This window comes from Cryptosporidium hominis, assembly GCF_000006425.1.
Source record: "Cryptosporidium hominis TU502 chromosome 2 CHRO012034, whole genome shotgun sequence".
NCBI lineage: Eukaryota > Apicomplexa > Conoidasida > Eucoccidiorida > Cryptosporidiidae > Cryptosporidium > Cryptosporidium hominis.
Window position 1 is genome coordinate 25,627 of NW_667457.1, and position 24,962 is coordinate 50,588.

At 32.2% G+C, this 24,962-nt stretch overlaps 10 protein-coding genes across 10 annotated transcripts; 3 read left to right on the forward strand and 7 right to left on the reverse strand.

Moving 5' to 3' along the window:
- Positions 1–468: 468 nt before the first annotated feature.
- On the forward strand, positions 469–2,367 carry Chro.20110 (hypothetical protein). The annotated part of the gene is made up of 1 exon (XM_663321.1): positions 469–2,367. One exon carries the CDS (start codon positions 469–471, stop codon positions 2,365–2,367), a length of 1,899 nt encoding a protein of 632 aa, XP_668413.1.
- Positions 2,368–2,884: 517 nt separating this feature from the next.
- Chro.20109 (DNA-directed RNA polymerase 2) lies at positions 2,885–3,502 on the reverse strand. Its single annotated transcript, XM_663322.1, has 1 exon — positions 2,885–3,502. The coding sequence occupies one exon, from the start codon at positions 3,500–3,502 to the stop codon at positions 2,885–2,887; it is 618 nt and encodes a 205-aa protein (XP_668414.1).
- A 1,017-nt stretch (positions 3,503–4,519) lies between these two features.
- Chro.20108 (hypothetical protein) lies at positions 4,520–6,319 on the forward strand. The annotated part of the gene is made up of 1 exon (XM_663323.1): positions 4,520–6,319. The coding sequence occupies one exon, from the start codon at positions 4,520–4,522 to the stop codon at positions 6,317–6,319; it is 1,800 nt and encodes a 599-aa protein (XP_668415.1).
- A 101-nt stretch (positions 6,320–6,420) lies between these two features.
- Positions 6,421–8,247, reverse strand: Chro.20107 (hypothetical protein). The annotated part of the gene is made up of 1 exon (XM_663324.1): positions 6,421–8,247. One exon carries the CDS (start codon positions 8,245–8,247, stop codon positions 6,421–6,423), a length of 1,827 nt encoding a protein of 608 aa, XP_668416.1.
- A 213-nt stretch (positions 8,248–8,460) lies between these two features.
- On the reverse strand, positions 8,461–9,777 carry Chro.20106 (hypothetical protein). Its single annotated transcript, XM_663325.1, has 1 exon — positions 8,461–9,777. The coding sequence occupies one exon, from the start codon at positions 9,775–9,777 to the stop codon at positions 8,461–8,463; it is 1,317 nt and encodes a 438-aa protein (XP_668417.1).
- A 545-nt stretch (positions 9,778–10,322) lies between these two features.
- Chro.20105 (hypothetical protein) lies at positions 10,323–13,511 on the reverse strand. The annotated part of the gene is made up of 1 exon (XM_663326.1): positions 10,323–13,511. The coding sequence occupies one exon, from the start codon at positions 13,509–13,511 to the stop codon at positions 10,323–10,325; it is 3,189 nt and encodes a 1,062-aa protein (XP_668418.1).
- Positions 13,512–14,051: 540 nt separating this feature from the next.
- Positions 14,052–17,093, reverse strand: Chro.20104 (ENSANGP00000016000). Its single annotated transcript, XM_663327.1, has 1 exon — positions 14,052–17,093. The coding sequence occupies one exon, from the start codon at positions 17,091–17,093 to the stop codon at positions 14,052–14,054; it is 3,042 nt and encodes a 1,013-aa protein (XP_668419.1).
- A 425-nt stretch (positions 17,094–17,518) lies between these two features.
- Positions 17,519–20,599, reverse strand: Chro.20103 (involved in a-factor processing; Ste23p). Its single annotated transcript, XM_663328.1, has 1 exon — positions 17,519–20,599. One exon carries the CDS (start codon positions 20,597–20,599, stop codon positions 17,519–17,521), a length of 3,081 nt encoding a protein of 1,026 aa, XP_668420.1.
- A 332-nt stretch (positions 20,600–20,931) lies between these two features.
- Positions 20,932–22,062, reverse strand: Chro.20102 (hypothetical protein). Its single annotated transcript, XM_663329.1, has 1 exon — positions 20,932–22,062. One exon carries the CDS (start codon positions 22,060–22,062, stop codon positions 20,932–20,934), a length of 1,131 nt encoding a protein of 376 aa, XP_668421.1.
- Positions 22,063–22,776: 714 nt separating this feature from the next.
- Positions 22,777–24,360, forward strand: Chro.20101 (hypothetical protein). Its single annotated transcript, XM_663330.1, has 1 exon — positions 22,777–24,360. The coding sequence occupies one exon, from the start codon at positions 22,777–22,779 to the stop codon at positions 24,358–24,360; it is 1,584 nt and encodes a 527-aa protein (XP_668422.1).
- Positions 24,361–24,962: the final 602 nt, after the last annotated feature.

Genomic DNA, 24,962 nt, shown 5'->3' on the forward strand with positions numbered 1-24,962 from the left:
CAAAGAAGTGTAATTATGTTTGACAAAGTTATTGTGGACCCTGTTATATGAGGTCTGGAGTTCAGTGCCTCTGGAACAGAATATTTGGATCCTCCCATAACCATATCTAGACTTGGGTCTTGCATGCATACCGGAGACTAAGGAGGAGAAATTTATTGTTTTGATAATATTGTTACTACTAATATTACTACTACTAATATTACTAATACTACCACTACTACTACTACTATTACTACTATTAATATTACTACTATTACTACCACTTCCATCATTAACACCATTACTACACCGGGACCACGAACATGGCAAATTCTACTGATCCTATCGCTGCTGCGATACTGTTAATACTTCCAATATAGCCATAATGAATACTATTATTACTTGGCAAAGTGAATTTTTTGTCAGAGTGCTTATTATGATTTGCAAATTATTGATCCGTGTCTATCCAGTGTTCTAAAAACCCGCGAAATGTCTTTTGGGGATTTAAAAAGTTATAAGGAAAAACACCTCAAAGTTGTCAAATTAGTTGAATCTAATACAATGGTTAATTTTAGAATTTTAATGCATAATAATAGGGGTGCAAGGTACAGACTAGGAGTCCTTGAGATTCCTGAATGTTTTCTTTCAAAATACGGTGATATGATAAGACACTCAGAAATTAAGACGGCCTCTAAAAACCCAGATCTGATTGAGAGTATTCAGATAACAGAAACTGGATCAAAATCGAGTCTTGTAAACCTAGAGAATTTCGGGATAGCCAGTATTGCGACCCCGTCATTCACTGTTCCAACTTTTGGAGGCCTGCCCCATTGTATTTTGCCCAAGATTGAATCGGATCAATCAGAGAATTATGAGTTAGCATCTTTGATGCCTGAAGTGGACTATCTACTAATAGGACATGGACTAGATTTGGAGAGAGTCAAGAGAAGAGAGTTGGAGTCCATAAAAGAGAAAAATGATGAACGAACTGGAAATCGTTCATGTATTAAATATGGGAACAATGCAAGTAAATTTGACATGCTGGAACAACCCCCACCTCAACTAGCCAACAAGGACTATGTCAATTACCTGATGTTCCGCCAGCCAATGATTCCTGGAGTGTCATGCTGGAATGGCTCGGATGGAATTCTGGTTCAAACTGAAAGTGGAAGGGCAATGGTCAGCATTGACGATTTGTTTGCGTCCGTAAGATACTTTCAACCACCATTTTTGATTTCTCCTGCAGAGGAGGCTCAAACAGGTCAATGTGGTAAAAATGTATCTTTTAGGTCGATTCAGAGAGCTGATGAGATGCTATTGGCTCTGATTGAGCAACTAAAGAGAAAGAGTGTATATACTCAAAGGAAAATAGAAGAGAAAGGCAAAGTCCAGGTAGATGAGGAGGGTTCTATAAAAGATGGTGGAGGAGCTTTCCGCACTATTAGGTCTGAGAGACCGAGGACAAAGGTGCTGGCAAATATACAGGGAGCTCAGTTTGTGAACTACAGAGCAGCGGCTGCCCTGGGTGTGTGGGACTTGTGTAGAGGTACGGGCAAGGGCTTGAAAAATGTTGGATTTTCAAGAGATAAAGGCAATGCTGATCTTAGGGTTGATAGCTCAAGTGGACCCGAAGCGATCAGCGAACTGGATGAAGTGATTTTGGGTGTGGCCATAGGAGGTCTGGGGTACTCAGAGAAGTCGTCAGTAAGGGCTGAGTGCATTAAAGCTGTTGTGGATCACGTTCCTGATGATAAGTTAAGGCTAATTTCACTTAGTACGGGTAGCCCTATAGAGCTATTGCAAGCGGTGTACCTTGGGATGGACATTATTGAGTGCCCTTATGTTTACAGATGTAGTCTAAGCGGAGTTGCACTATCATTTGAACTTGACGAGTTTTTGAAGCAAAGAGAGATCATCAATTATAGTAACGAAGAGAAGAAGAATGTTGAAAGATTTTTGTTAGAGTTTGATTTTTCAAGTAATGAGTGCGGAATAGATTTGGAGAAAAGTGAGGGAGCGCAAGTGGACGCAGGAGTATGTTTTTTCGGTGGCGCCAAATATTTAAATCTGAATGATAGAAGGTATTCTTGTGACTCGGATAAACTAACAAAGAATAGTCCAGTCTCTCATTCGAGAGCATATATCCACCACTTAATCAACTCCGGTGAGATTTTAGGGGTTTCATTGTTATTCATGCACAATTATTGGCAATATCAAGGTTTATTATTGTCGATAAGGAGGTCTATCATTGATGGAATACTCGAGGATTTTGTGGCTTGGTTTATGTATACGCAAACTGATCTTCAAATTCATCCAATTAAGTTACCAGAACCAGCATTGGAAACTTACACATTTGATGGAATGAAGGGAAGATTACAGAAAGATTGATTGTGAAAAGTAAAAATAGATGACGATAGACGGTATTTTATGCTGTTATGCAAGCTCAAGTACTTTTAAAAATATGACTTGAATTTACTCTTGCTATATTTTTAATTGAAACTCAACTATTGTTTGGATTTCAAAAAGAATTACATTTCCCTTGAATAAAGCGAACTCGAAGTTTTAATAACAATGCAAGTTTACTTATGGGTATTTTACTTTGAATACCATTTTTGTTAACACTTGGCGTTAGTATTTGGGGATTTTTAGCCCAAAAGATTTTGTATTACTTAGATAATTAACATAGGATTTAAGATAATGGATGCATAACTTGATCCCTTTGTTTTTCTTTATTGGGTTAGGTGTGGGAGAGAAGAGAGTGAAGAGAATGTTTGTTTTCAAAATTTAGTAACGAATAGATGTTAGTTCTCTAGCGTAGCTACTAGTCTATCCATCATTTCTACTAGCTATTGTTGTATAGTACTAATTAATAGAAACTGGAGCTGCTTGTAAATAGAACCCACCTCTATACTACCAACCTATAAGTGACATATCTACCAGCAGTTTCTGAAGGACGAATGATTTTGACGACTTGGCCTTTAGCCAAACCAAAATAGCGAGCAACTGGATCAGCATATTGGATCCTTGGTAGTTGAGTTTCTTTTATTTTATATCTATCCAAAAGTTGAAGCTTTTCGTCGTCTGATAATAAAATATGCTTAGGAACTAACTCATGCTTAGTAATATTAACCAAAAGCTCGTTTTCCAAAAAGCTCTCAATATAATGTTTCGGAGCAGCATCTAGTATGGCCACTTTAGCATGAGCTGTCAATACATTCTGAGAAATAAGTATTGCTCGTTGTATCGCATGCTCATCCATCTTTTCTACAATATCTCTAATTGGCTTGACTCCAGTTTTCTTTGATTCATCTGCAAAATAACAAATAATTCGCTTAGTTTGGTCCTGTCTATGGGAAGCAACCATCAGCATCCTCGACCTCAAGCGTTGATGAGACTCAAACCTTTCCTTAAATGTTGAAAAGTCCTCCTCTTTATCTTGGCTTGAAACAATGTACCCCCTATCCTCTAGCATCTCACAAAGCGTCCTCCTTGCTCGAAAAAATCGGTTATCACTACTGTCCATAGTTATTGAAATACACCTAACTCTGTCTTATAAGTATTAAGAATCCAGATAGATGGTTGTTTGCTACCTTTCCGTTGGTAAACTATTCAGCTCTAAAAACGACTACCTTTTGTGTTTTCCTCTGGATCCCTCTAGATTAAAGAGCAGTCAAACTCCTAAGAGACATTCAGTCCTAAATACGAATTTCGAAGCTCTAGTCCAAGAAAACTTTAAACTTTTTTTGAATCAAGTATTCCTATTCCCTATTCTTTTTGTCCTTGCTTTTTTCCTGGTCAAAATAATACGGTACTTTTTTGGCGCCAATATTTGTATAATAATGCGCTAATAAATAAATGTTTAAATAACCAGAAAATAATCAAAAAAAATTTGTGTGAAAGGGATAATTACTGGAAGTAACATAAGGGGATAAATTTTGATAAAATGAGATTATCTAGGTTGTAATTAGATTCAAAAGAAATAGTGTAATCAGTGATATTCAAGAATTTATAAAAGGGAGTCTTAGATTAAAATGGACTTCTATGACGAGTTACTCAAGTTAAATGAACTTGCTTCAGAAAATACGGGAAACTTGACGGGAATACTGGGAAATTTGTTAATATTGGACACTAGAGATGAGAACTTTCATTCTTTGAACAATAGGTTTCCTGGGGGGTTCCTTTTAATTTCACAGTTTAAAGATATTCAACAGGAAGAAGATATGAACCCAGAACTGCAACAAACTGTTGTGAGATCTCTCCGAACCAGAATTTTTGACCATCCAGATTTTGATTCCATAAAACTTTGTATTTGCCAGGATATCAATTCTCCTATGAATAGAAACTGCCTCCTTGGACTATTAAAGCATTATAGTCAATTTCTTGGTATCAATTCTAACGTAGAACAATGTGAGGATATATCAAAAGAGGTTATCATTTTTAATATTAAGTATAAGTACATTGTTCTGGAATCGAACCTTATTCCTCTAAGTTTAAGGGCTGTTAGGGATCTTTTATATATTATGGTTATTAAACAAGTAAAATGAATTCTAGAATGGTCTTTTATGTTGAACAAGAACAACTAGGAGTAGAAATAGGCCCCATACAGAGAGGTTTGGTGTCATATATAATATTGGATCCAAATGAGGAAGATGGAAGTTGCGAGTTTAATGTGTATATGGTTTGTAATCCAACTGGATTATTAACAAAACTTGAAAACCGGGAATCTTCTTGCGACAAAATTGCAATCAATGAGATTATTCCAAGCAAAGTTACTGATTCTTCTTCCCAACCTTCAGATCAAAGCGCTTATTCTGCAGTCTCCAGATTTGACATTTATTCTGAAACTAATAATAGTGACTACTATGAGAATAGTAATAAGGAAAACTATCCTCTTCTTAATGATGAAACCATTCTATATAACAAACTTAATAGACTAAAATGCATTAATACATTCTCTGGAACCTGTTTTTCACTCTTTGTAAGATGGAATTTGGGAATTGACGATGTCTTATACCCAAATATACCAAAGCTCAATCCTTCAAGTATAGATGAAGGATTGATTTTTTTGAAAATTGACATCAACCAAATCAAAGATCCGTCTCTTGTATCAATTATTGAAGGAATTAATTTTTTGGAACTGTTAATTAACTCCAGCTCCGATTTCAAAGATACCACTCTACAAAATCATTATTCATCTAACCCAAGTACCGATTTTGAAAAGAAAGAGTTGCAAATTATCTCTTTCAAATTTATTAGAAGTCTTTCCAAAATATGGGGGTACTCCATAATGGAACATTTTGATTCAAAACAAGAAGATAATGAAGCTAATACATACGTGGTAGATGATAAATTTGAGTTGAAAGGTTCTTCCAGTTCAAGGATTGATGCTGATTATACGGACTTACTTTGGAGCTTTCTTGTGAGTATCAGAGACGAAAATCTCATCTTCAAAATAGTTTTGCTTTTGCTTGATGAACTGGAGAAATCTTCAACTCAACAACTTTACGAGAATAGATTTATCCCGCAAGTAAGAAATGACAATACAACAATTTTTTCTCAACTTATAAGGATTGCAATCGAAATTTACAAAGAAACTCAGTACTTAGGACGGAGATACGAAAACTCTCCAGAAAATGAAAATTCTGATTTAAAAGAAAAATACTCTCTATGGGAATCAATAAAGAAGAAATATTTTGGAGAAATCAAAGCTTTTAAGTTTATACTAATGGAAATAGGCTTTGAAAGTATAATAGCAGATATGAAAATGCATGTTAGAAAAAGTGAACCCTTAATTGATGATACTAGTTTTGACTGGCACTTGAATGGCTTGTATTCAAAATCTAAGAAGTTTTTGGAAGAGTTTAATTTGATAGAATTACATCAAAATAATAGGGAGCTACTTGGAAGACTGAAGAAACTTATTCCTGTATGTTATATATCGAATATACTTAAAACCTATAATTGTTCCTGGGACATTTCAAAGAAGTTAATTAGATCTACAATCAAATACTATTCAGACCAGAACATCCAAGAAGCTCAACCTACCATCTTTTTGACTCCCATTTTCAATAAGACAATGATTACTCAAATTGTCTCATCAAATCAACCAAATCAAATAGAGATTTCGTCTCATGGGACAAAAGGAGGGTGTGAAAGGGAAATTCTCAGTCTTAATAGAGTAAATTCCATTGAATTACCTAAACTTAATAGTGAGCTCAGTGAATCTATCATCAAATTTAACAGGCTTCCAATTTGTATTTGGAGAACTATATCAGACTTTGAGGAATCCAGTCACTTACAAAACCATTATACAATTCAATTAGAGAAAAGCTTAGTTTAGTTCTAGCTATATCTTGAAAACTATATTAATATTTACAAAATAAGAAAATTCTAATTAATAACTAATGACTAAATTGTTTCATGGTAATTTCCAGATCCCAATCAACCATTAAGGATTTGCTTAGACATATCGGAATGAATTATGTATGTTTTTCTAGTCTCAGGATCGACACATTGCAACTGTCCAAGAGAGAAAAACTTGCTAAAATGTAGCTTAGTTGTTTCTCCATCATAGTTCAATAGATTCATAGTACTTACTACGCATTTTACAATATCTTTTTCAACATAATGGTAAGTAATATTTTTGTCAGGTTTGATTGCTTTAATATCTCCATTTGGATAAACTAGAATACACCAACCAAGATGAGTCCAAAGTAACTTTCTTGTGTTTTTTGGACAAACAGAATCCTCTTGTTCATCATAAAATACAATTTCAACAAGTCCACTAGGGAACTTAAAGGTAATAGTTCTCAAATCGTCGTCCTTCTGAACTTTATACGGCTTTTCAATATCACACCATGGTCTCCCTACGTCTTCAGGAATACCTGGTAAAGTTGTGAAGTCTTCCCCTTCACTTACAAACTCAAAGCAAGTACTTAAGATTCCATATAGTAAATCCAATTCCTTTTCAAAGTCAAAGGCTGCCAATTGTTCTTCAATAACTAAATCCCGATCTATAAATGAACCTGAAGAGTTGGAAGAAATTGATGTAGTCGTCTGCAAATTGGTAGTCAATGTAGTAATACCGGTGTTTCCTGCAAGTCTGGCTCTATCAAATTCTCCATTCTTCTGATTATTAGCTCTCAGATTAACAGCTCGTTTCTTTTCCACACTTTCAGATGAGCTTTCTTTCTTTCCTATAGGGATTTTATTTTGCATACTTTCTCTCTCTTTTTCTTTCTTCTCCATCATTGTAATTTCTTTAGTGAGTCGATTGATCTCAGCATCTTTTGCCTTGATTGTCATCTTTAAACGAGTCACCTGATCGCTCAAGGCAATCTTATCCTTGGTTAGTTTGTTATTTTCTCTTTCCAAACGTCGTTTTTCTGATTCTATTTCTTGCCTACTCTTTTCAAACTTTGCCCTCAACTCTTTTTCAAAAGTCACTTTTTGGCTTTCAAGAAGTTTTCTTTCTCTGGCCAACAAAGTCTTTTTCTTAAGCATTTCCTCGTGTGTCTCATGTATATATTCCATCTTCTCATCAAGTAAATCCAATTTTTGTTGAATCAATTTGTCATAGTCTTTTTCTTGGTCCTTCTCTATAATATTCCCCTTAAGTTTCTCATCCCTATTACTTTTTGGATTGACAATATTCTGCTCTTTGCGCCAGTCAATCCCTAGAAACTCTTCCTCAGCATCGAAGATTTCAAATCCTTCCAGCCCACTCTCGGTGGTCAAATTTGAACTTTCAATTCCCAATAATAACGAGTCTAGTTTGCTGTTTCTACCTGCTTCTGGCACAACTGACTTGTTTGAACGTATAAACCTTCTGGAAGGAGCTGAGCTCGGAACAATCTTGGCTGCTGGGTTTGACCTAATTTGGGAACTTCTTCTAGAAATAGATTCTCCATTTGCTTTTCTTGAGTTACTTATTACCAAGGACTTACCTTCTCCCTTCCTTAAAAATGGTCTTTTTGGTGGAGTTTTCAATTGACTTTCTTTCTCATTTTCATTGGTTGTTCTTTTAGTTTCGGTAACTGAGCCATCTGTCTCATTTTTTATTCCATATCCTTTATAAATTTCTCTTGATATCTCATCATCCTCGCTGTCAAAGTTATACAGTCCCAAATTAGTAGTGCATGCAGAAGTATTATGTTCTACGCCTTGTTCATCAATATACTCATCATTAATATTTAATCTATCCATTTCATATACGCTCTCTCCTTCATATTCTTCAAAGCTTCCATTTGGATAGTGAGTATCTGCCATTTTAGCGAATAAATTACCTACAAATTACACCCTTGAGTACTACTTCAGTATTCTAGAACATCTGCCTTTTAATTTTTTCTTTAACTTCAAGATTAATTTATATTACATGTGGTATTTAATATTGTGGGCAAATGGCGCCAAATGGTATAAATTATAACCTTGTTAAATTAGCAATTAATTGATTAATTGTGGGAAAAATTGAGTGTGAATAGCTCAAACTAGGCCTTTATAGGAACAATCACTATTGTAAAACAACGTTGATTCTTGCCTTATTATTTGTATTTCTGAATCTAATAGGTCGTAGAATTTTTGTATAATGCTTTTATTGTAATTATAGCTTGATATCTCTGATAAAATGGAGTAAAAGTGTTCTCTCAATTCTTCAAGATGTTTTGGACTCTTGGACATTTTTTCAACCAAATCTTGTTTTTGAAACCAGATTATTTCGTTTTCAAAAATTTGAAGATGAGACCTTTCATCTACTGAATCAATCAAAAGCATGAAATTAGCATATCTGAAGCCTAGAATTACTGAGAAACAGTTAATAAAATGATGATCAAAACACTCAATAATAATTCTAAGCATATCAATAATTTCTTTTGGGTATACTAATCCTATTACTGTGCATACTTCGAGCTTATTTGATTTACTTTGTGAATTAATTTTGCTTTCATTCAGATTCACAAGCGCATGGTAACCTCCATAATGAGATGGATGTCTTTGTAATAATTTGATTACCCAACTTTCGATCATCCTGATTTCATTGTATTTATAGGGGTTATTTGAGTCATCTGTTGAAATTATTGTAGGGATTAATTCATAAATTAACCAATTAACTAAACTCCAAGCATGGTAGTTGTGTTCATAGGAGTCTATCTGTAGACAAATAAACTCAAAATTATCTTTTAAAACATAATTGATAATTTCATCATTATTCAAACTTTTAAACTCGTTTTCTTTAATTCTTTCATAGTATTCAGTTAATATATACTCCAAATAACTCCAGATTTCCCCATACTTAAAGGTATGACATAATGCAAGCTTTGTAAGATTTAGCTCACTGCTTAAGAATCTCATATATTCAGATTCCAATCCTATTCTTTGTAATAATTCTCCTATTAAGACTGCCCTTCTATCCCATATTTGTGGATTCATGCTATCTAGGTATATCAATAATGTTAGTAGGTCCCATAAAATAGTGTCTTTTTGTTCATTGAAGAGTTGAAAATTCCCATAAACTGTATATTGCTTTTCATTAATATCCAAAGCTTCTTCTTTATCATTTAATGGTTCTTGGTACTGCTCCATGTATAAATCAATATACTCTCTAATTTCAGCTCTCACCACTTTCCTGAAGCTCTCAGATATAATTATTCTATCTTCTTCACCCAAATATTGGAATTCTTTCACTTCCTCTTCATTACAGTATTCCAGAAATTTTGTACTTTTCTTACTTTGTTTCTCTTGCTCATTAATAAACAATAATAATCTGAGTGATTGTTTAGGATATAATTCTAAATCTACTATCATTTTAAACTCAAACAATGTGTGCCTTCTGTGCTATCATAATGTATTCATCATCTGTCTGGTTTATAATACTTTTGAATTCCTTGAATAATTTCTGTTATTTATCTCAAAAGACAACTTGGCGCCAACCACAATTTGACAGAAAATTCATTTGTTTGGAAAGAAAAATCTCAATATTATTGCAGCAGTTATAAAACAAATAAGTTTTCCCATGTTTTGTTCTCTATAATAAATCCAGGTTACTAATTTATCCTCACTAGGTTTAAGTTATTATTTACTGAGAATATGGCATTTATCCGGAAAACGGAAATCGTGAAATAGTCCTTAAAAATACCTAAATACCTACTCTAATGAAATAATAATTGAATTAAAATAAATCTAAAAAATTAAAGCATAATTTTTGACTCCTCATTCTTAGATTTACTAGTTAAAATGTGTTAATGATGGATAAATTAAAAAAAAAACTTAACGTCCGTGAAGTATCAATAAACATTTGATTAAAATACATTCGTTTCCCGCCAGAACTAAAAATTAAATTTTCTGAGTAATTAAAGTAGAAGCAGTTTCATAATAATGAACACTATGAACAGAAAAACACTGATCAATATTGAATATCCCAAAATAGACTTCATTGTGCTTCTTGTTTCGTAATTATAATGTTTTTGTTTGCTAAAAATTTCATAATCAGAAGAATCACTTAAAGGACTATTTTCTATTTCAACTTTAGATTCACTTTTTTCTATATTTTTGATCTTTATCTCCTCATTAACTTTATCATCATCTTCGTTTTTTATTTTCTGTGAATGAGTAGAGACTTTCGAATTGGACTCCGTTTTCACTGATTTGTCTGACTTTGCAGAATCATCTTTAACTTTTTTCAGAATTAGGGTACTGAAATCTTCATCACTCAAATATCCAATTTCTTCTGATCCAAATTCATATTCGCTAAAACTTTCTGAGTCCTCAGAACTTTCTGAAGTGTTAACTGGACGTAGAATATATTTTTCTACTTTGACCAAAGAAGCCTTATTATCGGAATTAGAAATATGTTTGTCGGCATCTAGCAGAACGTTTTCAGTTGTTCCCTCTTTTCGAGATTTAACTTTTATGGACTTCTTTCTATGAGCTTTATTCTTCAAATGGGGGCTATGCGACTGTTTAGAATGTTTCTTCTGGCTACTAGAAATGTATTGGCTACTAATGCCAGGATCTGATAATAAAATATTCTCATCACTTAAAGAGGAGGTATCCACAGGGACTAACTTGTCAATTTTGTTTCTGGGTTCCTCATGATTAACCTTTTCCAAAACTATGGTATCTATAATATTAAACTCTGGCTCTGTTGATTTACTACTTTTCTTGATTAATTTAGGCGATTTGTAGGTTATCTTGCCCGTTATTATTTTTGGAGGTTTTAGAACATTATTTGTATTCAAAACCATATAATCTGAATTACTTTTATCAACAGTCTTTTTAGGTTTATGATTTAAATTACCATTGAACAAAATAATGTCTACTGTTTTATTTGCATGTTTTACCTCGTTTTTAGAGACTTTAGAAACTTTCTTGAAATTATTCTTTGTTTTAACAGTCTTATTAGGAACTAATAAAATATTTAAAGTTGGTGCTTGAGTTTTAGTTGTTTGTTTCACAGTATTGCGTTTGCTAGTTTTTGAGTTTTTTGTCACTGTATTTATAGGATTCAAAACTACTGTAACATCTTGTTTTACATTGCTGAATTGAGTTTTTTCCACAGGCTGAATTGTGTTTGAACTCACAACATTCACTTTAGATTCACTTTTAGGTTCCATAGCTAGTATACAAACTGTTGTTGGTTGACTCTCCAAGTTTTGCTCAGCAGAAGTTTGATAAATATCAGTGTTTAATACATTTGAGTTATACGAGGTAACAACGGTGTGATTAGCAGGGCCATAAACTCCGATCTGGTTTATTCGAGACTTAGATTGTTTTGGTGTAGTTGGTATTTGAGAATTATTAATTTGATTTGGAATTTTAGTTTTTTCCTTTGAAATGATGTTTTGACTTATTAAGGTTTTTTGCTTTTTCTGTTTTAACGATGATTTAGTCGCAGCTTTATTTACATTACCCATATTAGTTTGGCTTTGGCAGTGGGCATTCGTTTGACTCTGCACTGGTACAACAATTATTTGAATACCCTTTGATGCTGCGGTACTCTGAGAAGTTTTCACATTTGCAGGAAGCTGCTTAAGGGAAATATTAGAAATTCCAGCAGTCTTAGTATTGGTATTTATATTTACATTTTGTACGCCATCATTTCCAACAAAAACGTTAGCTTGGTTACTTACCTCAACAGGCTTTCCTACTCCATTGTTAACCAAAACAACCCCATTTTTTCCCCTATTTTGAATATAATTTGCTCCTACATTCGAAACTCCTTGAATAGGCAAAGTTGAATTTCTTTGTATGAAATTCCCATTTACTATATTATTTGCATGTGGATACTGGAATTGACCATTGAAAGGCCCTGGAATAGCAGGCGGGAAACCGGGTTGAAATGGCATGCCGTTATAAGCCATTTTAGGCACTACTTGACCTGAAATAATAGAATTTGAAATGAACCGTTTAGCTTTCATTAAAGCTGCTCTACGAATAAGCTCTTCTTTGGTTACAGATCTACAGAGAATATTGAAGCACGAAACAAAGTCTTGGATATTGCAATTCATATATTTGTTATTACATGTAAGAATAACTTGGACAAGTTCATTGGGGTGAATATCTGAAGCAAGATCAAGCCTTAAAACATCGGATGATGAATATATCGAAGCATGGCCTTTGCTAAGTTTCCATTTTCTTGGTAGTTTTTCTGCACCAGTAAATGGTTTTTCCTTTCTTACTTTTTGCTTATTTTTTTTGCCCTTGGATGGGTTATCTCTAGGTACCCTATGCTGTGTTGAGGCTAATTTATTCATATCATACAAAAAGTACTCATTATACCCATTATCCTGATGCATGCTTTGTTGAACATCTTCACTATCGAACTCATCATCAAAGTCATCATCCAAATCATCATCATCAAAACCATCTGCTGAGTTTCCCATATCAACTCCAAGAGTTTTAATCCTCACATTAATTGAATCATCGTGAAGACCCAAAATACGTCTATATTTTGAGGACTTTCTAGAAGGTTCGGCTATATTTGATAAAGTTACTAATATAGATAAAGCTACTTCAGAATCATCAGAAGTGGAACAAGCGGATAAGTCCAAGGTTGTCTTTTTAGTCTGTCCATCAATTCTCCAGTTATCTGGAACTAACTTAATTGAACTTTTATTCTTAATTTCCTTATTTAATTGTAAGCTTGCAGTAGCTATAGATACCCAACCTTTTGGTATATCAAAACTACCACCAAACTCAATTGGAGTGCAAATTGACATTCCACCAAATAGAGCTCCCTTCTTTAAAAAACCTTCACAGTCTGAACATTGTATCACCCGTTCACTTCCATAAATATTTTTATGAACATATTTTGGTTTTTTTTCCCAAAAGCGATACCAACTTTTATGTTCTCGGACCCTATGGCATTGAAAACTCAAACATGAATTAAGATAATCATTCCCCCAGGGAAACAAATACTCCGGATTTTCACATTCCTCGTTATCTACCAAATCAGGTTCTTTTCCTAATGAACTTCCATTAATTGATAATAAAATTACCACCTGTAGGAAAAAATGGTAAATAAGTAGATACTTATTCATTGTAATCCTTAAATAATCCCATCAAAATGTTCCAAATAATTAATATTCAAAATTACTTTTGACTTATTATATATTTAAAAGATTTATTTTTGCTATTTTTATCTTAATATTCCTCCATTATTGTTTCCTCTATTAGTAAATATTTACGTCGTTTTTCCACTTCCCGCCTAAATTGCAAATATCCTTTAAAAATTCTGATTAAAATTGTCAAAATGATAGTAAATTCATAAAAAATGAAGAAATTTTTAAAAATTTGTTTTCTCCTCTGAGATAATATAATTGTTGATCTACATTTCTAATGATTCTAAACTAGTTATCTTTTTCTTAATAAGTAGTCTTTAGTCAAATAAATTTCTTAACTTGTGAATATTCAGATATTTTAATTTAAATCAGTCCGAAATAGATACGTATGACGTGAATCTCATAAGTGCCAGTATTTTGTTTTAATGTTGATTTAACTTGTCTGATTAAGTCTAAATAGTGATTTATAAGTAATTTTATCCAGCTAGAAAGGAAGAGCGAGAAAAAAAGATGTCCTCTTTATATAGTTATGTTAAATAGTGCGTCAGTATTTCTAAAGTGTCTGAAATCTTTGATAACTATAAATCCGTTTGGAACAGAATCATTAGCCACATCTTCACATTTTTTGCTGGCGTCCAAGGCTGATATAGATTGTATAATAGCCCTTGGTCTACTGATTAGATCTGTCACAAAAGAACAAAATTCTTGATAAGTTAAATTTTCAAGAATTTTAATGGACTTATCTTTCCAATCAAAATTACTCTCTCCATTAGTGATTGTTGTCAAGTATTGAGCAACTTCCTCTTTAATATTTTTTGGTTTGTTTGAGTAAATCTTAATTTCAGAATCCACTAAAATGTTAAACTGATCCTCATCAAGCTTTTCCGATAATTTTACGACCAAAAGATCATCAAGTAAATTATGAATACGGTTTATAACATGAGAATTACTGAAGTCTGAAGACTGAACACAAATATAAATACCAATAGCTGGCTTCAAATTATAACTGCATGCATGCACAATATACCCTAATTGTTGATTTGTACGAAGTTCTAAGTAGCAATTTGAATCCAAATATTTGGACAACAGCTCCAAAAGAACGTAGTTTCTTAAATTGTATTCTCCCATATCAATTGAATATATAACTGAACCATTCTTATCCATTGGATTTATCACAGACTTAGATAGAATGATCCTATTGGATTTTATTTCAGGATCTGATTCTATTGCCTTTTTCAAATCTATGCAGTTTCTAATGATAGTCTTTTCCATTTTAGAATTTAGTTGTTCAAACGATAACAATTCCTTGATAGTCACAGTTTCAACAAGTTCTCGTGCTTGTTCCTTATTTAAGTTACCAACTGTGATCGATTTTATCAAACATTGTGAGAAAAATGTTGATATATGATCACACAACCTTTCGTATGTAGTTGTACTTAATATAGATAAAATCTCCTCTTTTGAAGGAGTATAAACAGAATAAAACTCCCTGAAATTATACGAAGTCAAATGGGAAAGTATATCTGGATTAAAAAGCGAGTTTCTGACTGATAGTCTACTTTCCTCTAGAGCATCTTCAAAGAATGACTTATATAGTTGCTTTTCACCATCATTTTTGAGTTCAACTAGAGATTTGATCAAAAACTTTAATAATGTGTGCATTTTATCATTAAAACCAGAAATTGTTATAGATAAACAATTCATTGAATTTCTTAAATTGTACCCACCTGAAATCTTATAGTCTAAATTGGCAATAGTTGCATTATAAGCCTCTTCTGCAACAAATTTACTTAATGTTAAAGATGTCAAAGTATCAAGAACAAGTAATTCACATGTCACCTTACTTGAAGAGAAGAAAAAGAATTGAGAAAAACCGTGTGGAGTTCGAAAATTTGTATCTGGCTTATAATATGCAACCACTCTGTCACTAAATGAATTTCCAGGAATCTCCAAAATTGTGGGGAATGCCTGCATGTTGCCGCCATACGTGTTCATTAAATCAAAATTCTCTGGAATATAATTATTTTTTGTTGGCATTTTGAGTCCAAATTTGCTAGCATTAGAAAGACTTATTTTAGAGATAATTTCCTTAATTTCTGGTCCAAACTCTAACTTCAAATAGTTTATGTTATAATGTCTGTCATAAATTAATTTATCTTTAAGTCTTTCATCTTCAATAAGAGCTTTATTTTCCGGAATTGAAAGTAAAATAAACATATTCTTGGGATCAAAATATTGTTTAAGATATTTTACTGCATCTACATCCATTTTTTCAACTCTATTTCCAAAAGTAAGAAGTTCCTTTAGAGGAGGTAAATTTGCAAGAGCAAATGCATTATTGCTTATAGTTTCATCTAGACTTGGTCTATTTCTATAATCAAAGACAAGCTGAGAAAGTTTTTCAAGATCTGAAACTACTTCCATATCTATTTCATTCTTTATAACCAAATTTACAAAATTTAATGTGTATTCAATAACACTCAAAACTTCTCTTGCACCTTTCTCTGTTAGAGTTATTATAATTTCAAACAAATTAGCGGAATACATTTCATTTAATCCACTGCTTAGAGCAAGACACCAACCATTTCTTCTCAAAGCTGAAGTCAAACTTCCTGGCCCTTCATGTCCTAAAATATTTGTAAAATGCATTTCAGGAAGTCCTTTTCTAAATTTACGTAGATCAGGAATCTGAAAATTAAAAGATACTTTTTTTTCATCTTTGTTAGGTATGACATATACCATTGATTCAAGAGCACCATCTTCTGGAGATTCCATAATACTTAAATATGGTCTTTCTTTTTGAAATTCACCAAAATAATCAATACGAGCAATATTCTTATCAACTATTTCTGAAAAATACTTTATTGCATAATTCTCAAGCTCATCAAGATCGCAATTTGAAACCAAAGTAAGAAACATATTATTTGAACTATAATATTTATTATGAAAATTCTTTAGTTCTGCAATCAAATCAATTCCTTTCTTTTCTGGCTCATATTTTAATGTTTCTATACTCCCAGTACCAAACTTTCTTAATGGATGTCCATTCCTAGCTATTGAAGAAATTACATGATATCTTATCCATAAATCTGATAACAAATTTTTGTTATGCTCACTGTTTACTGCATTAACTTCCCTATCTACATACTTTGTATCAAATAAAGGACATATAAAAAAAGCAGAAAATAAGTCTAATGCATGCTCAAATGACTCATTTTTTATTTCGAAAAAGTAAGATGTTGACAAATTATCTGTGAATGCATTTGAACTCCCTCCATTCAATTTCATATAGTCATCAAAATCACTAGGGTTTGGATGTCTGGCTGAACCTAAAAATAACATGTGCTCCAAAAAATGAGCAAGGCCATTCAGTTCTTCAGGATCTTGCTGACAACCAACAAATACCGACATACTTGCTCCTGAAATATCCGTATTCTCATCCTGAACCAATAATACTCTCAAATTATTTTTCAATACCAGAGCTCTATATTTGTTCTCATCATAAATTGGCTTCGTTATTTCATTCTGAATTTCTTTTAAATTCGTCTTTATTTCTGTCATCTATTCTACTTAAATCTCTGAAAAAATAATTTCCTCGTGACTCTTTTTTCTCTTCTTGGTTTTCAGATTATTTTATTTTTATCTTTATACCTAATTTCTATACAAAAATTACCCCTCTTTTGACATTTTTCCCAGATATTTCTACTATTAACCCACATAACATTTCGAATGTTCCCGCCATTTCAAAATTGCAATAATTTCCTTTATCAGGTGAAATAACAAATATTCAGATACAGAAACAAACTAAAAAAACAATTTACAAATTTTGAATCGAAACTGACTATTTTGTGTTGTTTTATGTGACTTTTTTTTTTTAAATAATCTAATTACATTACTTAATCTTAAATTAATTTTATGCAATCTCATTGAGTGTTTGTTAATTTTAAGAAATTATACAGTATTAAAACCTGCAAATAAAGTATATATTACAAATTCTTTAGTTTATCTTCCAGCGAAATCGTGGGTGTATTTTTGTTCCTTGAAATCTGAGTAATTGACTCCAATTTTAAATATCCTTCTGGAATAGACGGATCTTTATACTCAGAACCCATACCAGAATTCTTAGTATCATCTATTTGAGATCTTATTTCTGTTAATACGGAGTTTGAAGTCCATATACTATCATAAAAATCAATAAATTCATTGTATTGTACATTATTTAATATATCTATTTTCCTTTGTCTTATATCAAATAAATATGATCTTTCATTAATCTCATGAAGATAAGTCTTATACTCATCAAAGATACTTTTTGGATTTGATGAAAGGGTTTGAATTGTGGAATCCTTCAATTTTATAAACATTTCCTTATTCAATTTACTTTTTAGTTCCACTTTTGTTTTGTTTATATGAAACTCTAAAAGCCTCTCAAGAGTTAGAGCATTGGTATACTCAGATGATTGTAAATAGTATCCAATAATAATTGCAGGAGAAGAAAATATCTGTGTAGCTCTAACAACGTAAGCTAATTGTTGATTAGTTCTGAGATCAGCAAAAGCTTCACTTGAGACAAAGGGTAAAATCAAATCACATAGGACTTGTTTCCTTAAATTATACTCTCCAAGGAAGAAACTCAACATCCAGCATCCATTTTTGTCAGAACTATTTGGAATATAATTTAAAGTATAAATGTCCTTTTCTAAATTAACAATTGAAAATTGTTCTACTCTTATTCCAGAAGATTTTACTTCATTTTTAACAGAATTCTGGAAATTTATCAAATTTTTCCAATGTTGTATTGAAATACACTTTGCATTTGGCTCTGAAAAATTCCCCATAATTAACCCTTCAAGTCTACAGTTTGATAAAAAGTGTTGTCTTATAGAACAAAACAATTCAAAAGTAAATGATTCCAAAACATTTAATTTTTCTTGACGATTGAAGAAAAAAGGAGACAAAGATTCTGAGATACATTCTAGTGAAAATGAAGTCAAATTTGGTTTTATTATCTTATTCTTCCAATCTTTGCTTATAATTAATATGGCTTCATCATAATATTTTCTAACCTCTGTTCCATGATATAATTTCTCGAACATTATTGAAATCAAATAATTTAATTTGTGAGAAAGTCCAAATCCTTGTAAAACAAATACATTTGTTCTAGAATTGAAATTAATTGTATAAGATAAACTTGCTGCTAATATATCTGAAGAGAGCTCATGCATACTTCTATACATAACTTCATTTAAAATTTCACCAAATACTTGGAAAACTAACTTATTTGAAAAATTTGACAATTTCTCAAAAGATGAGTTTTCTTTAAATTCCAGAATTCTCTCAGCAATTAATCTCATATTGATTAATGAATGAGGAGAATTAAAGGTTGAATCTGGTTTAAACCAAATATTTAAAGGATGAGAATGAATATTGTAAGAATCGGTATTACCTTGAGCTTTCAATTCATCAAAATTTAGAAGTTCAGGAATTCTCGAGTAATCATTAACACAAACCTTTTGTGGGTTTACTATTGAGAAATCTGTTGACACAAATTGATTCGGTTTTGGCAAAATTAACCCAAGTTTTAAAGCCTTTTCTGGTGAGGAGGAGTTAATTATTGAAAGCAAATCTTCATCTAGTTCTGAAATACTATATTTTGTTCCATAATAATGTTCAACAATAAAGTTTTCTTGATTTTTCTTATACTCTTCCTCAATTGCTTGCGAAGATAGTAAGACAAAAAAATTGTCATTATTTAAGTATTCCAAAATAGAAAATACATCATCTTGTGAGAATTTTTTCACAAGAAAACCAGAAGAGAGGATTTCTTCAAATTTACATTTGTATTTGAGATACTTTGCTGGTAATGAGAATAAATCACGAATTGAGAATTTGGGTTGATAAGTAAAACCTGCTCTAGTAATCCCAATAAACTCACCAACTAGTTCTGGAATAACAGGTGTTGCCTTAAATAATACTAAAAAGTTGAAAATGATTTCCAATACTTGTCCAATATTATTATATCCCTCATCAGTTAGGACAACCCCAAACTGAGCTAGTGCACATGGATCTTCATTAGTAATAGCAAAAGAAGCACCAGTAGCAAGCTTTTTAGCTCTTAATATTGATGATATTCCTCCCTCACCTTTATGTCCAATAATGTTTGCAATATAAGCAGGAGCACAGCTATCGTAATATTTGTCTAAAGGAGGAAGTGGGAAGTAGATTTTTAATCTTTTGTCAGTTTCATAAGGTATTAACTTAATAATTTTTCTATTTGAAGTTTCTCTTGTATAAGGAGGAATTTCCATGAAAATCTTTGTATAATCAAAACAATTAACTTGGTGATTTGGAATTTTTGAAAAATATTCAATAGTATACTTTTCCAATATGTCTAGATCTTCTTTTCCATAAAGAACAACTGACATAATATTACTGCTGTAATAGGAAGAGTAGAACTTTAAAAGTTCAGAATGGAGATTGATTCCCAATTTTTTAGGTTTGACTTCCAAAGTTTCTTTATTCCCGGTAGTAAAACAATTCAAAGGATGTGATTTGTTTGACAATTGACCAAGTAAATGAAATCTAACTCTTTCATCACTGTGATATTTAAGATGGAACTCATTTTCAATGGCAGAAACCTCTTTTTCTGTCATATCCTTGCAAAACAATGGTTCTGTAAAGAATGAAGAAAATCTATCCAATGCTTCATTAAAAGCATTATTTTTTATTTCAAAGTAATATGTTGTAGTTGATCTTGTAGTAGATCCCTGCCTCTTTCCTCCATGGCTTGCAATAAATTTTTGATATTCATCCACGTTCGGATATTTTTTTGTTCCACAGAATAACATATGTTCTAAAAAGTGTGCCAATCCATTTAAATTTTTAGGAGAGTACATAGCTCCAATGTAGACTGTAAGGCAGCATCCACTTGTTTTAGTTTCTTTATCTGATACTAAAAAGGCTGTTAGACCGTTCTTAAGCTCTAAAGCTCTGTACTTTCTATCTTCACATTCTGGAAGTACTATGTCATCCACTTTTTGAACCAGTTCCTGTGAATTATTAATCATTTTCTCTTATAGGGATAATTTTAATTCTTCAAATATATTTATTTAGGTAATTATCAACACCTGTGAGTACTTATCAGTAGACCAATCTATTTTTATTATCTAATGGCATTTTGCTAATAATTTGACCTATTAATTTATAAGACACGTATGGCGCCAACGATCTTTATTTATTAAAATATATTCACATGCAAATAAAATGCGAGAATACATGCAAAACTGAAAATACAAAAGGGGGATATTTATGTATGAATAAAAATAAACATTATGGACAGCGAATTGCTAGTTAATATTTGTGGGATATTGGAGATGGTTCAACCTCTAATCTATATGTACTAGGGTTGGAGCCATGGATGTAATAAAATATTTTCAAGACAAAGTCTGTTATTAGGGGCTTTGACTAGTATACTACTAAGAAGGTTTCTCAAATTGTGTGAGATATCTGCATTTAGCACACTTGAGTAGGTAGGAATATCAATAGTAATGCTTTCATCACACAGTTTCAATTGAAATTCTATAGGAGATTTTTTTGAGAATATATCAAAATAAGGGGGATAACCAAAAACTAGAGTATGCAATAAACAGCCGAGAGTCCAAACTTCTCTTTTTTCAGCAGAATAACCCATATAATTTTCATCATTGTGAGAACAAAATGAATATGTAAATGCTTCTGGAGGTAGCATTGTATGAGTCCCATATGCGTCTCTGAGCATTCCATTATTACTTAAAATCTGAGATTCTCCAAAATCAATTATTATAGGATGTATTTTATTTGATTCTGGGTTGTCTAATACAGTGCATATATTTTCAATCTTAATATCTTTATGGACAATATTCAACTCTCTTAAAAGAAATAAAGCAGATTTTACAACATCCTTGAAGATATGAGCAATGGACAATTCATCACTAAAGACGGAAGATAGATAAATGGGATTTGGAACCCATCTTTGGTTTTGTGTAAAATTCATCAGAGGCTGCCCCAACTTAGGAAAAATGAGGCCAATAAATTGATCCTGGGAAGTAAAAACTTGAGATTTCTGATCAAATCTCACACCAAAAACATGAATTAGCTGTATGAAAGAATTTTTCATATCTTTGCTAGTTCTAGATTTGTTTTCTCCAGACAGAGATGATTCTAAATAATCTCTTTGACCATCTACAATCGTTTCAAAAACCCATTCCTGCATCTCTTTGCAGTAATATTCTGATGTCATGCATATCCCTAGGTTTCTTTGGATTAAATAATGTATCTTTATACAATATAAAACTCTGTCATCCAATGATGTTTCCAAGTAATCACAATCTGTGCCTTCATACTCGTCAAAAACATGTTTTATTTGGGCGGCACAGCCATCCAAATCGTCAGGTGTAAATAATTTAAGCACAACGTCCTGGCTTTTGTATTTTGCATTAAATACTCTTTTTGAAATCTTTTCCTTAATTTCTAATGTATTTGGGAATTTCATTTTCTTATTTATTTTCCTATATTTTCAGTACATTTAGCATTTTATTTCAAATCAACCATTAGAACTTCAAAAATGCCCGATATTGTGTGTTCAAACAAGCTATTCAATAACTACCACAAAACTTCAATGTTTGGTCAAAATATTGCACTTTTTTATTTCAACAAATTTTCACTCAGAAAAACATATTTTCCACACAATACTTAACTTTTTCCCCATAGTATATTTTTAATATAATTTTTTAAGAATAGGCGGGAAACATAGAGTCCTTCAAATAATCATTAAAGACATCATGTCTCATACTTGAAAATGAGCCAAATAGGGGGGAACCGGAAGAAGTTTGCGAAGTGGAAATACATTTTTTCTTGTTTTTTTTTTAGAAAGAGGGTGTATTGTGTGGTCAATTATACCAATTAATTTAAAATTGTTTGGCCAAGAAAAAAAGAATAGGAAGTAATGGTAAGTTTAGAGTATAAAAATTGGTCAATAATAAGGTGAACGTGGCGATATGGCCCATTTGCCTTGATTTTTTTTAGCTTGAGCTACTTATTGGTCAATTTTTTTAATTATTATTTTCATTAATTAATTTCCTCTGATTGTTTTTAGTTCCAATTAAGACCAGGAATTACAAATTTATTAAAAGATGGAAGCAGGGCATTTTCTGGCCTGGATGAGGCCGTATTGAGGAATATTGAGGCTTGCGTAAATTTAAGTGAGATGACTCAAACATCATATGGTCCAAATAGCATGAATAAGTTAATTGTAAATCATCTTGGAAAACAGTTCATCACTAGTGACTTATCAACAATTATAGAAGAACTTGATATCCAGCATCCAGCAGCAAATATGGTAGTAATGGCATGTAAGAGGCAGGCTGAAGAGTACGGTGATGCGAGCAATACAGTTTTGATATTTGCAGGAGAATTATTAAGAAATGCTGCAAAGCTACTTAATGATAATGGTTTACATCCTTCAGATATTGTAGCAGGATATGAAATAGCCCTAGAGAGATCATTATCTTTACTAAATGGAATGGTAGCACATAGAGTTGCTAATTTTAAGAATGTTAGTGACTTATCTGGAATTGTAAGGCCTTTGGTTTCAACAAAGAATATAGGATATTCTGATTTAATTACGAGATTGACATGTGAAGCCATTACGAGCATAATGCCAGATGAAGATAAATTAAAAGAATTCAATATAGACAATGTGAGAATTGTTAAGCTTTTGGGAGGATCCCCAATGCAATCATTTACAATAAATGGTATGATGGTTAATAGAGAACCTGGAGGTACAATAAGAAATTTGGAAAAGGTCTCAAATGTTATGGTTTTAGGATGTGGATTAGAGATGACTGGAACAGAGGCGAAAGGTACAGTTGTTTTAAATAATGCTCAAGAGCTTTTGGATTTTACTAGAGGTGAGGAATCTCTGGTTGAAAACTTGATTAAAGATATTAAACAAACCGGTAAGATCGATGCTATTATCGCAGGCGGTCCAATTTCTGATATTGCACAACACTTTTGCAACAAGTACGATATATTAACTCTAAGAATTACATCTAAATGGGAACTGAGGCGCATTTGCCGAAGTATTGGAGCTGTTGCAATGGTTAGATTGGGAGTTCCTCTTCCAGAAGAAATAGGAAAAGCTAGTTCTATCAGGGTTGAGGAAATTGGATCGAAGAAGGTCACTGTGATTAATGCTCTTAATACCAAAGTTAGCTCAGTTATTCTTAGAGGTGCTACTCAGGGAATTTTGGATGAAATGGAAAGGGCTATTGCGAATTCTGTCTCTGTTATTAAATCATCTACAAAAGATAATCGATTTGTTGCTGGCGCTGGAGCTACATTTGTTGAGCTTTCTAAATGCTTGAGAGCATATGATAAGTCTGAAAACAAATGCCAACAGAATTCTGCAGATGTACCTGTTCCTGGAATGGAGGAGTACGCAGTAAATATGTTTGCTGAAGCTTTAGACGTTTTCCCAAGACTATTGGCTGAGAATTCTGGACTAAACTCCACCGATCTTCTGGCATCACTACATGCAGTACATCAACAAGGTTCCCAACCACATAAAGGAATAAATGTTTTCTGTGGTTCTGGAACTTCTCCAATTATTGACTGTATCTCAAATAATGAGCAAGGAGTAGGATTGATTGTCGATCATTTAGGCACTCTTTGTTCTGCTTTAAAATTAGCGACAGACTCAGCTGTTACTATTCTTAAAATAGATGAAATCATTATGGCAAAGCCTGCAGGAGGTCCAAAACCCCGTTCTCAAAACGATGACATGGACTAAAAAGTTGATGGAAAGATTAGTTTAACGTAAATAGGAACAATTATTTTATAGGGAATAATTGAGAGGAAGCAAAAAATAACTTAAAATAGAAAATTTCTTGCGATTGCTTATATTGCTTTGGCTCATATCCTCTTACTATTGACTTCCTATTACATCTAAGTTCTTTAAACAAAGATAATATTAACTTCACAATTAGATTATTTCCACTTAATAATTCATAATATATTATTTATTAGTTTTTTTTACTTGTGGTTTTTTATTTAAAGATATTTGATCTTCAGGTATTCATTAATATTGTTAAACTTCATATTGTTTATTGTCAACCTTTTTTCTTCTTTTTTGTCTATGAATTTTTCTGTTTGATAAAATATACACATTTCATCCAATCCAAAGTCATATGAATTCTAATTTTTTTCTTTAAAAGTTAAATCATTAAATAATTTGTGTACTGTTAAATGTTTTTTTCGTTATTACAGGTAATTAATTTTGTCCACATGCAATAATTTTTAATGAAAATTTGCATAAATGCAAATATAAAATGACAATGCCGGTACTACGATAGTTTGAGCGGGCAAGTGAATATTTGGGGGGGATGGTGGGAA